General features: G+C 62.6%; 2 protein-coding genes across 3 annotated transcripts; one reads left to right on the top strand and one right to left on the bottom strand.

The window, feature by feature from the left end:
* Positions 1–1,024: 1,024 nt before the first annotated feature.
* Positions 1,025–5,331, top strand: ZNF710 (zinc finger protein 710; the record flags this gene model as incomplete). Its single annotated transcript, XM_081964499.1, has 5 exons — positions 1,025–1,387; positions 2,304–3,728; positions 3,855–4,046; positions 4,293–4,467; positions 4,565–5,331. 5 exons carry the CDS (start codon positions 1,025–1,027, stop codon positions 4,732–4,734), a joined length of 2,325 nt encoding a protein of 774 aa, XP_081820625.1. The 3' UTR covers positions 4,735–5,331.
* Positions 5,332–5,380: 49 nt separating this feature from the next.
* IDH2 (isocitrate dehydrogenase (NADP(+)) 2) lies at positions 5,381–10,624 on the bottom strand. Of its 2 annotated transcripts, XM_081964802.1 has the most exons (11): positions 10,464–10,624; positions 9,384–9,475; positions 8,801–8,966; positions 8,473–8,633; positions 7,443–7,586; positions 7,093–7,229; positions 6,792–6,943; positions 6,242–6,354; positions 6,052–6,149; positions 5,822–5,914; positions 5,381–5,734 (listed from the first exon to the last, which is right to left on the bottom strand). In XM_081964802.1, the coding sequence occupies exons 1-11, from the start codon at positions 10,570–10,572 to the stop codon at positions 5,647–5,649; spliced, it is 1,353 nt and encodes a 450-aa protein (XP_081820928.1). In that variant the 5' UTR covers positions 10,573–10,624; the 3' UTR covers positions 5,381–5,646. The 2 variants fall into 2 exon arrangements, with proteins under 2 accessions (XP_081820928.1, XP_081820929.1); XM_081964803.1 differs by lacking the exons at positions 9,384–9,475; positions 10,464–10,624 and having other exon boundaries at positions 8,788–8,960.
* Between the last annotated feature and the right edge of the window lie 698 nt (positions 10,625–11,322).

Genomic DNA, 11,322 nt, shown 5'->3' with positions numbered 1-11,322 from the left:
ATGTATTCTTTTTTCCCTTTTCCTTCGTTATATTGTTTTATTCTTACATTTTGCTTTCTTTAAACTTCCTTTTTATTTCCTAATTTTTTATGGTTGAGAGCTGCCTAGAGTTAGCCCCATGGTGAGGTAGGTGGCAAATGATTTTCATCACCAGGGTGACTTTCTTTTTAGAGTCCCTCCTCTCCACCCAGGGACCCTCTCCTTCTAGGCTGACCATGCTTTGGAGGGGGGTCTGTATTCTTCATTGCTGAGGGAGAAGGGCTGGCTGGCAGCCTGTGGGAGGAGTTCATGGCTGCTGGTGCAGGGCATCCCTTGAGTTCTTCCATCAGTCTGATCTGCTGCATGGAGCCGGGAGGTCGATGCTCAAGGAACAGGGTTTATACGCCATTCTTTTCAGTGTTCAAATAGCTCAGGACGTGTGAGGTCAGGCAGCCTTACATTCCACGGTGCATCATCCAGATCTGTCCAATATAAATCCTGATGGTGCAAAATGTGTGTCGTGATACATAAACCTCAGATGCCTTTGGTAGAGGGTTAACTACAGTAGGCGCCAGTTGAAGCCATGTGGTTGTGTTACAGTGTTGTGACCAGCAGTCACGAAGCCGCCTTAGCTCCACTTCCAGGTGGTCCTCGGGGCGAGGCTGGTGTTGCCAGCTGAGGGCCCTGTGGCTGGGGGGAGGGGCCGGGGGGAGCCCCGTCGCTGCTTCCCAGGGACTCTGCTGGGCCTTTAAAGCAGGGCCGCCGGGGCTCCCTGGGGCGGCTGCCTGCCCTGCTTCCCCTGCCCCTCCCTCCGCCTCCCCAGGAGGAGAAGGCTCTGCGAGGAGCAACTGCTCCCAAGGGGGCTCCCGGATAGGGGGGGCTAAACAGTGCCCCCCCCGCACAGTTGCCTGAAACGCGCTTTGGGAAATGGGGCGGGGCGGGGGGGCTTCTCCATGCGGCCCCCTCCTTCCTTCCCGGGAAGCGGCGCGGGGGGGGGCGGAGAAAGCTGCGAGGGAGAGGAGATGGGCGGGGCGTTGCCTGGGAGATGGGGGCGTGCGCGGGGGGGGGCGTGCGCGGGGGAGCGGGCGGGCCCGGAAAAGGTTTTTTCCGGCGCGAGCAAGGGAGGCAAGCGCGAAGGGGCGGGGCTGCCGTGGAGCCCCGCCCCCTCTCCGCCCCCTCCTCGAGGGGCGGGGCTCCACACCTGCGGCTCGCCCGGTCCGGGCAGTTGAGGCGGAAGCTCCGGCCTGGGCGGCATCTCGGTCGGAGGAGGCCGCGGCTCCCGGAAGGTCTCTTCAGGCCCCTCGGCGCCTCTCCTACCCGGCAGGCGCGGAGGCTGCGGGGCCGAGGCGGGGAGGTCGCGCGGAGCTTCCCCGGGCGCCCGGGTGGGGGGTGGACCCGGCACAGGCGGGTAGGTGCCCAAGCGAGGTGGGCGGCCCCAGAGGGCCCCGAAGGCCTTTGCTTTGCTCTCCCTTTCCCCCTTCCCCTCGCAGCCCCTTTCCTCCCGGGCTCCTTCAATGCAAGCCTGGCCGCCCCTGGCAGACCCCCCCCCCGCAGGCGTCTTGGCCCTGGGTCGCCCCTCCTCCGCCCAGCGCCTCCCCCCCCCACGCCTCTCTCCCTGGAGCAGAGCCCACCTGGGCCCCCGGCTCCTTCCGCCCTGCCTGGGGGAGGCTCCTGGCGGGTGAAGCTGGGGATTGTGTCCTTCCTGGGACTCTCAAGACCTACAACTCTGATGTGGACTAACCTCTGGGCCGCGGTTTTGAGTTAAATTCTCATCCAAATCAGGTGAAAAAATGCTCCGTGGACCTGGAAATGACTTGTGACGCATGTCTCTTAATGGCCACATTTGGGATTGGCCATTCCATTGCTAAGCAATGTGGTCGCTAAGCAAGACATCACTTGACCACAACTTGCGATTTTTCCAATTTGATGTCCTTGCGGGCCAAAAGCCTGTTGCCAACGTGGGATGCTGTGTGGGTCATAAATGCAAGGACCGCTTGTAAAGTTACATCTTCAGTGATGTCGCAACTTCAAATGGTCACTTAACCCGTCAATGTAGCAGTTGTTAAGTGAGAATCACACACCTTATTTGGCAGTTGTGATTCTCCGGGGTGAGAGAAGGATGCCCATAGCTGCCTTTTGGCGATGACGCCGGCTTCCTTCGGGATGACATTTTGCCTGGCCGGTGTAGATGGAGATGCCTGGGTGTCCGGTTGGTCTTTGGCCATGGCCGGAGAATCGGAGGCTCCCTGGTGTGGAGCTTGGTGCTGTGCCTGCACTCGAAGGCCTAGGAGTTCACGGCTTCCCTTCCTCTCTCTTTCCTGCAGGTGCTGCAGCTCAGCTGGATGGTGCAAGGCATGGAACGCTTCGCCAGCTCCGGGACCCAGACGGAGGCGGTGGTGGTGCTGTCGCTGGCTCAAGCTGCTGTCCTGGGTCTGGTATCCGAGAATGAGTTCCTGGGAGGCACGGTCAATCCAGACAGCATTTTCTCCAGTTTGGCAGGAAAGCAGGATGACGAGGCAGCAGCCGCTGAACTGAAGCAGCCCGAAGGCAGCAGCCCGGCTGGCCCGTCCCAGGGGGAGCCCCCTGAGGAAGAGGAGGGGCTGGAGGCAGAAGCCTCCTTTGGGAAACAGGCCCGGAGGAGGAAGCGGCCCCCTGTGCGCCTGGTGCCGAAGGTGAAGCACGAGAGGGGCGAGATGGAGGAGGAGGAGGATGGGGGGGGCAGCCCCGAAGCGGCCACTGGTGGCCCTGAAGAGCAGGGGGAGAGCAGCAATCCGGAGGAGCCGTCTTCTGAGCCAACCAGGCAGAGCAGTGGTAGGATGGCAAGCCTCGGACCCTTCAGCCGGCGGTCCCAGCCCCTGCGAAGGCCCCCGCAGCAAGAGCACTCCTTGGGGGCCTATGAGGAAAGGTTCCCCAGCCCACCCCAAGCCGGCCTGGACAGGGCAGAGGCCTTTCCCAGCGGCTGCAGTTTCCCGCCTGGCCTGCAATCCCTGAGTGGCATGGAGAACCAGCTGCCGGCCTCCCCTCCAGAGCAGGGCAAGAGCGAGGCAGGCTTTGCCTGGCAGGAGCCCCTGGACTTTGAGGCAGAGGTCCCCGGCGAGCAGAGCAAGAAGGTGCACATGGACCGCCTGGACATCAATGTCCAGATTGACGATTCCTACCTGGTGGAGAAGCGTTGGCAGTGCCGCCTGTGCGAGAAGTCCTATACCTCCAAGTACAACCTGGTGACCCACATCCTGGGGCACAACGGCATCAAGCCGCACTCCTGCCCGCACTGCGGCAAGCTCTTCAAGCAGCCCAGCCACCTGCAGACCCACCTGCTCACCCACCAGGGCACACGGCCCCACAAGTGCCAGGTGTGCCACAAGGCCTTCACCCAGACTAGCCACCTCAAGCGCCACATGCTGCTGCACTCGGACGTCAAGCCCTACAGCTGCCGCTTTTGTGGCCGTGGCTTCGCCTACCCCAGCGAGCTCAAGGCCCACGAGGGGAAGCACGAGAGCGGCCGCTGCCACGTGTGTGTGGAATGCGGCCTGGACTTCTCCACTCTCACCCAGCTCAAGCGCCACCTGGCCACACACCAGGGTCCCACGCTGTACCCGTGCCCCGAGTGCAACAAGTCCTTCCACTACCGCAGCCAGCTGCAGAACCACACCCTCAAGCACCAGAACGTGCGTCCCTTCGTCTGCACCGAGTGTGGCATGGAGTTCAGCCAGATCCACCACCTCAAGCAGCACTCCCTGACTCACAAGGTAGGCCGGGGCCACGCAGGGGTCCAGCAGCCTCCGCTGTCCTGGCTGGAGCCGCTGAGGCCAGCCGGAAGCCTCCCAGGGGCTACTGGCCAGGCCAGCGGGGCCACTTCCGTCTCTCTCTCTCAGGGCGTGAAGGAGTTCAAGTGCGAGGTGTGTGGGCGGGAGTTCACGCTGCACGCCAACATGAAGCGGCACCTGCTGATCCACACCAGCGTCCGCCCCTATCAGTGCCACCTCTGCTTCAAGACCTTTGTGCAGAAGCAGACGCTCAAGACCCACATGATTGTGCATTCGCCCGTCAAGCCCTTCAAGTGCAAGGTAGCCCCGGGGGGGTGGGGTGGGGAGGGCAGGAGCTCCATGTCTCACGGGTCTCCCCTCCCCCACGGTCCTTCCCCCCCCCCCCCCCGCTGCATGTTGGCCACCTGGAAAGGCCTGCTGCCTCCTCTCCGGCCTCCCCTTGGAGGGGGTCTGCACTGGGCCAGGCAGGCCTGACCCCTCCCTTGCCAGGAGCTGCCCAGACGTTGACCCCCTTTCCCCCCCCCCCCCGGTCTTCTCTGCCTGCAGGTGTGTGGGAAGTCCTTCAACCGCATGTACAACCTCCTGGGCCACATGCACCTGCATGCCGGCAGCAAGCCCTTCAAGTGCCCTTACTGCTCCAGCAAGTTCAACCTGAAGGGGAACCTCAGTCGGCACATGAAAGTCAAGCATGGCGTGATGGACCTCAACCTGGACAGCCAAGGTTGGAGGGGGGAGGGAGAGGGCCGAGAGGGGAGTCCCAGGTGCTCTCCTCCCGGAGGGACCCTGAGGCAACCTGGCCTGTTTGCGTTTCTCCCCAGATCCCATGCTGGAGTTGGCAGGCACCAATCCCTCAGAACTGGACGGGCAGCAGGAGATGGACGACTACGAGGAAAACGCCTACGACTATGGGGCAGTGGGCAACGCCAGCGGTGGGTCTGCCCTGGCGGAACAAACCATGAAGGAGATTGCCTACTACAACATGCTATAGTTGGAAGGGGAAGGGCCTGGTTGTGGGGGGAGGAGGGCTTCCCCTCCATAAAGCAGAGCTTGGGCTGCACAGCGCAGGAGAGAGAGAGGGGAGGACTGTGCTGGGCTCTTGCTCCACTGCAGCCGCTGCGGCCCTCCCAGCCGCCTCTTGACCAGGTGTGGCTCTGCTGGTTGGCGGTCCTTAGTTGGCGCCAGCCTTGCGGGACTCCACTTGCCTTACTCTACCTCCCACACCTGGCCAGGGCAACCCTGAAAACCCACCCCGAGTCCTGGCTGAAGCACCTGGGGGACGGAGGGGGGTTCTTGGGAGGCCAAGCATATCAGTCTGCTTCTGGACCGGAGCGCAAGTGCTCACCTCCCACCTGTGTTGCAATCTACCTCTGCCCTGAACTCTGAGGGAGCAGCCTGGGCCGGAAAGCCTCCCCTCACCTGGTGGACTCCAAGGCGCCCCCCCCCCTTACTTGGCAGAACGGTCAAGGCCCGCCCTGCAGAGTCTGTGGCTGCCGTGTTCTCCTCCTGGGGCCCTTTTGTGCATAGAGCTACTGTGTTTATTTTCCAGTTCTGAAGAGGTTCAGCAATAAATGAATATTGTTTGGCAGACGGAGTGGCTGGAGCAGTGTGGGTGCGTCGCACGGACTGACTCGCACTAAGGGAGAAGCCATCGTTTAATAGCTCTCTTTGGCACCCAAGGCCAGGTTCAAGGCAGTTACAGCACTCAATCGTTTTCTTCTCTGCTTGCAAGAACTGCGGTCACACAACGGGAGGGGGGACAAGGTCTCCTCCCCAAGAGTGCCCACAATGGCCTCCCAAGCCTTAGAAACGGGCCAGGAGGGACTCCCGCTGAAGGGAGCAGCCATGCATGTGCGCTCGGAGTCCCCGTCAGCAGGGTCTTCGCTGCTGCAGCCCCTCTAGTCTACTGCTTGCTCAGGGCTCGATCCAGATTGCCTTTGATGGCGTCCAGGAAGTCAGTGGTATTCACGTAGTGCTCGTTTAACTTCACACTGCAGAGACACAAGAGGCAGGCGGTCATTCGGGGGAGGGAGGGAGGGGCTTCCAGCCAAAGGGGCCAATTCCCAGCCAGGCCTCACTTGCTCAATCCATGGATGCAGCCAGCCAGATCCTTTGTCATCGTCCCACTCTCCACTGTCTCCACGCAGACCCTCTCCAGAGTCTCGGCAAACCTGGTGAGGGAGGGGAAGGCTCAGGGAGGGAGGGGAGAGGCTTCCCACAGCGGGGCAATGCCAGCACACAACACCCCCCCCTGGCTCCCCTCCCTCCCCCTCGCTCACTGCCCAAGAGGGCCTGGGGCTGCCCTTACCTGATCAGCTGCGGGTTGCTGTCCAGCTTGCCTCGGTGCTGCAGGCCACGGGTCCAGGCGAAGATGCTGGCAATGGGGTTAGTGCTAGTGGGGCGGCCCTGAGGGAGAGGTGCAAGCAAAGAGAATGTGCTCGGGGGACCTTGGGGGGCTGGTCTATCCCAGGACTCCCCCACCCTCCAGGCAAACTCACCTTTTCGTGCTCCCGGAAGTGGCGAGTAACCGTGCCGTGGGCAGCCTCTGCTTCAATGGTCTTTCCATCCGGACAGACAAGAACGGAGGTCATGAGGCCCAGAGAGCCAAAGCCTTGGGGCAAAGCCAAACCCTGGTCAGACAGGGTCCATTGGGCCGGGAAGGAGAGGGGCGCTGCACGACTCCCCAGAGGCACAACTGGTGCCAGTAGCCGTGGGAAAGGCAGCAAGAGCTGCGGGGTGAGATGCTTCTCCCATTCGCCTGCTCTGCTAAGGGAAGCCAGGGTGTGTGTGGCTGGTCTCCCTCTGCTTTTCCCCCCAGGAAGCAGCTTGGCTTTGTAGTCCTTAGAGCAATGGGAGCCCCAAGCCCAAGCTGCTTCCCCTGGAAGGTGCCAGCCTGGCCTGGCAGCACCAGCTGAAAGAAGGAGGAGCCACTCTTGCCAGATGCGAAGGGCTAACGGTCCTCTCTCGTCCCTGGGCGGGCACTCGCCCGCAGTCCTGCACAGGAACTCTGCCTGCTGGCTATGTGCCCCAGGCAGGGCCAGTAAATACCTTGGGCCAGGATGTCTGATTGGACGTCTCCATCGTAGTTCTTGCAAGCCCAGACGAAGCCGCCAGCTGATTTCAGCACCTGGGCCACCATGTCATCAATGAGCCTGTGCTCATACCAGATCTTGACCTTGTCAAATTCAGTCTTGTAGTGCCTGAAAGAGGGGAGGGGGGAGGACAGGAGGCCGCCTCAGACAACGCCAGTGCAAAGGGGCACCGGAGCCCTGGTAGGCAGGCTCTGACCCATGTCAAAAGAGCCCAGGGGCTGCTTCCTCCCACGGCCCCACTGGACTAAATGGCTCACTTGTCGAAGATTTCCTGGAAGATGTCCTTGAAGCGCCCATCGTAGGCCTTGAGGATGGTGTTCTTAGTACTCAAGTAGAGCGGCCATTTCTTCTGGATGGCGTACTGGAAGCAGCTGTGGGCAAAGCCCATGATAGACTGCAAGAGGCAGGCCGAGGGCTCAGTGGGATATACCAAGGGGAGGCTGGCCCTAGCCCTCCCTCCCTCCCTCCCCCCCAAGGCAGAGGAGGAGCATTGGGAACATTCAGTAGGCCAGACCCCCCCCCCCCCCGTGAGGCTGGGCCCCCTCCCCCGGGGAAAGCTGGGTCTGTGCAAGTCCTGGCCCGGCCCCTCTGCCCCCCCCCCTCTCACCTCATCTGTGTTGTACATGCCCAGGCCGACACCCCCGCCTGGGAAGTTAAAGACTTCCCACTCCTTGGCTCCACTGCCATCTTTGGGCACGAAAACCATCTTAAAGGTCCCCGATCTATCCACCACGAAGTCTGTGGCTTTGTACTGAAAAACAGAAGTTATTACAGCCAGCCCTTCTCTACAAGACACCCAGGCTAGAGAAGCCAAAATCCCTCTAGGGTAAGCAGTTTAGCCCAGTTAAAAATAAGAAAGGTTTCAAGAATTGCATTTTTAGACAAGACAAAGAAATGATCCTTTGAAAAATGCAAAATCCAGGAGGATCAATCACTGCTCCTTCCCGCCCCCCAACACTGCTGAGGGGAGTCCAGCAGAGGCTCCAGAATTGCCTGGCTAGGAAACTGGCCTTTTCTTCTCTTGTTCAGGCTTCAGACCAGCCGTGGGGATTCCTCAGGTTTGTCCCTTTCCTGTCTTTGTAACCTCTGGTCTCACGGGCATAGCGGGAGAATTTGAGGGTTTGCACTTAGATGGATCATGGCTGCCTGCACCCACCTTGCTTTGCCCTGGTGCATTTCCTGACCATCCTGCCTGTCGCATTGGCTCTTCTGCCCACCACCACTAGGAAGTGCCCTGTCCTGTGTGTGGCCTCTCTCTTCTGTCCTTGACCCAACTGCTTGAACTCAAGGTTATCTTTAAGGAGAAGCTGTCTCTTCCACAGAGGTCGGGTCCCCCTCGGGTTGAGGATTAGATTTTTACCACACTTTTATTGGGGCCAGGATTCAGGTAGTCCGGAAAATGTTTTTGGATTGGGTGAGCAGGTTGTATCCCATTCACATTCACTTAATGACTTCCAGGTCCTGTAAACGTTCCACTGTTAAACCTTGAATAAAGTGCAGAGGTTTCATCTATTTAAAGCTTTGCTGATACTCTTGGGTGGCTCTGGAAGTAGAGAAACTGGAGCCCGCAGACCTTTCCTTTCGAAGTGCTCATGGAACACCCAGCACCAAGAATGCCGGGCTGGCAGCAGGCCCACCTGGTCACCGTGAGCGTGTCTCCCGATGGTGATGGGCTTTGTCCAACCGGGGACCAGGCGAGGGATGTTCTTGCAGATGATGGGCTCTCGGAAAACCGTCCCCCCCAGGATGTTCCGGATGGTGCCGTTGGGGCTCTTCCACATCTTCTTCAGCTTGAATTCTGCAGGGGCCACAAGGGAGACACCTCTGGTGTTGGGGCCAGGACGACTTGCCCGCCTCCTGTGACACAGCTGCATCCTCTGGAGCCGCCACCTTCCTCGGACAGATGTTCCCCGGGGGGCCCTCATTGGAGCTTCTGCCTTGCCTGGTCTCACCTTCTGCACATACCTTCCACACGGGCCTCATCGGGGGTGATGGTGGCGCACTTGACGGCCACGCTGTACTTCTGAGTGGCCAGGGCTGAATCAATGGTGACCTGGTCCTCCGTCTGGTCCCGGTGGGGCAGCCCCAGGTCGAAATACTTCAGCTGCAGGTCCACGTTGGGCAGGATCAGCTGCAGGCAGCAGGCAAGAAGCAGTCAGGACCAGACGCCCCTCTGCCCGCCTCCCCTCGGCAGGCTTTCCCGTCTCCAAGAGAGGCAGCGTGTGTGCACTTCCTCTTTTGCACGTTTTATGGGCAGGGATCACTTTCAAGCCCTCAGGGGACACTATTCTGCAGGGCTGGAGGGAAACCTGACACTGCTGCCCTCCGTGAGCCACTGCCTTGCATGTGAAAAGTGTTTGTGGTATCTCCTGGGCTGCCTAAGATGCATGCAGGAACCCACAAGATCCCTCGGGATTCCCCATCTCCCCCCTGCTCTGCCCAAGCACTTATACCGTCCACCCGGGGCTCACTGCCACGCTCGGAGTCTCAGTGGCTTCAGGGTTTGTCCCTGCTCATCGGGGCAGGGAAGGTGGGCAGTGCCAGGTACCTTCTCCTTGATGAAGGCCCAGATGATCCGAGTCATCTCATCCCCGTCCATTTCCACCACGGGGTTGGCAACCTTGATTCTCTGGTCGGCATCTGTGGAGAAGACGGGGTCAGAGGGGGAAGACGGTGACTTTCCCTGCACCCCAAGTAGGCCCCCTGGACAGCCCCGGCCTCCTTCGTGCTGGACGCAACGCCACACAGGCCCCTTCAAGCCAAAGCGATTGCAAGGGAAGATTTACATTCCCCCCAGCCATCAGGCTCCTCTCTGCAACCAGCAGCCGCTTCTCCCTGCCCACCCCAGCCCGGCTGTGGGGCTGCATCAAAGTCTCCAGACAGGGAAGGCGGCTGTTTGGGGGCATCCAATGGTTCAGCCCGGGAGGCTCCGCCGCCTTCCTCCCAGTCCTCCGCGGAGCCCACTCGCTCCCCGGAGGGGCCCCCATCGGCCTCCAGGGCAGCCGCCACCCTCCTGCCACATCGAGCTGCCGCTGACGGGCCGCCCCGCCTCGGAGAGGGGCGGCCTCTGCCCGCCAAAGGGACAAGGTCACGCTCAGAGGACGCGGGCAGCGGCAGCGACAGGCCCGGCCGCCCCTCTGCAGCCCTCCGAGCGCCAGCTGGCCGCGCGTCCTCCAACAGGTGCCCGGGCGGGCCGGCTGCCAGGGCCGCGGAAGAGGAGGGGGCGCCGGCCGAGGCCCTCCCCAGCCCTACCGCTCCGGCCAGCGAGGAAGGCCGGGCGCGCAGCCCTCCGCCGGCTCACACCCCAGCGGGACAGCGGCGCCTCCTCGCTCTGGCCCAGCTCCAGGAAGCCGGCGAGGCGCCCGCCAGACGGAGACCGGCGCTGCGGACCCGGCGGCTCCTCCCGGCGCTCTCCCGGCCAGGCGGGCTGCCGATGCCTCCGCCGTCCCTTCCGCCGGCGCTGCCCGGCGGCCCTGCGGTGGGCGCTCGGCGGAGACAGGCCGGCGGCGGCGGGGCGCCAAGGTCAGCGGCGGTCCCCCCGGCGGCCGTCTGGGCGCTCGGCGGGGCTGCCTCTCCGGGGCCGCCAACCGGGTGGCGCTCCGACCCGATCCACCCGCGCCCCACTCACAGTGCCGCTGCGGCGGGCGAGGCCAAGCGCCGAGCGCGGGGAGCGCCGTGGGCGGGCAGCGAGGCCAGGCGGCGGCGGCGGCGGTGGCGGAGCGGAGGTAGCGTGCCATGGCGGCGGCGGCGGCGGCGGAAAGGGGAGGCGAGGCGAGCGGCGCCGCGAGCACAGCCGCCCTGGAGCCGCCCCTGCGTCCCCCCCACCCGCTCTGGTCCCTCCCCGGGGCGGGGCTCGGGGCTCGGCGGCCACGTGCGCCTTTGTTCCCCGCCCGCGCCGCGTCCTTCGCGCGCGCGCCCTCGACCCCGGGGCCAGCCGCGCGGCCGGACAGGAGGAGAGCCCGGACGAGGGCTGGCTGGGGCCACCTGCTGCCTCCCCGTGGGTGGACCTGGCCTTAGCTGCCCGAACGGGCCCCGAAGCCACCCGGCTCCTCTCCCGGGTCCGTCCCGGGAGGGAGCAGCTCTGGGTTTCTGCCCCCCCCCGGGCTTATTCCCAAAAGAAGCGGCCCAGGAGAGGCCGCGGAGAAGCCCTCCCAGGCCGCGCCAGTGGCGGCTGCCCACCAGAGGCTCCTCCTCCAGCGGTTGCCACGACTGGACGTTCTCCCTGGAGATGAAAGTGGCCGGGGACAGACGGAGGCTGAATCTTAATGCCGCTCTTCATGCTTAGGCCAGTGCTGAGTGGCCGAATGCTCGGCTTGCTCCTCCGTCTGAGGAGACCCTCTGGCCCCCCAGACACAGCTGGGCCTCCCCCCGGCAGGGCCCTCTTAAGTTCTGCCCCAGGAAGAACATCCCAGGTTCTCCAAAGGCGGCTTGTGAAAACTTGATCGGTGCTTTGGTTGCCCGGAAGAGGAAGAGGGGGGGGGTTAGTT

Source organism: Natrix helvetica (genome assembly GCF_964273705.1).
Source record: "Natrix helvetica genome assembly, chromosome: 12".
Classification (NCBI taxonomy): Eukaryota; Metazoa; Chordata; class Lepidosauria; order Squamata; family Natricidae; genus Natrix; species Natrix helvetica.
The sequence above is the reverse complement of the archived record's forward strand: the minus strand, read 5'-3'. Positions and strand labels throughout refer to the sequence as shown.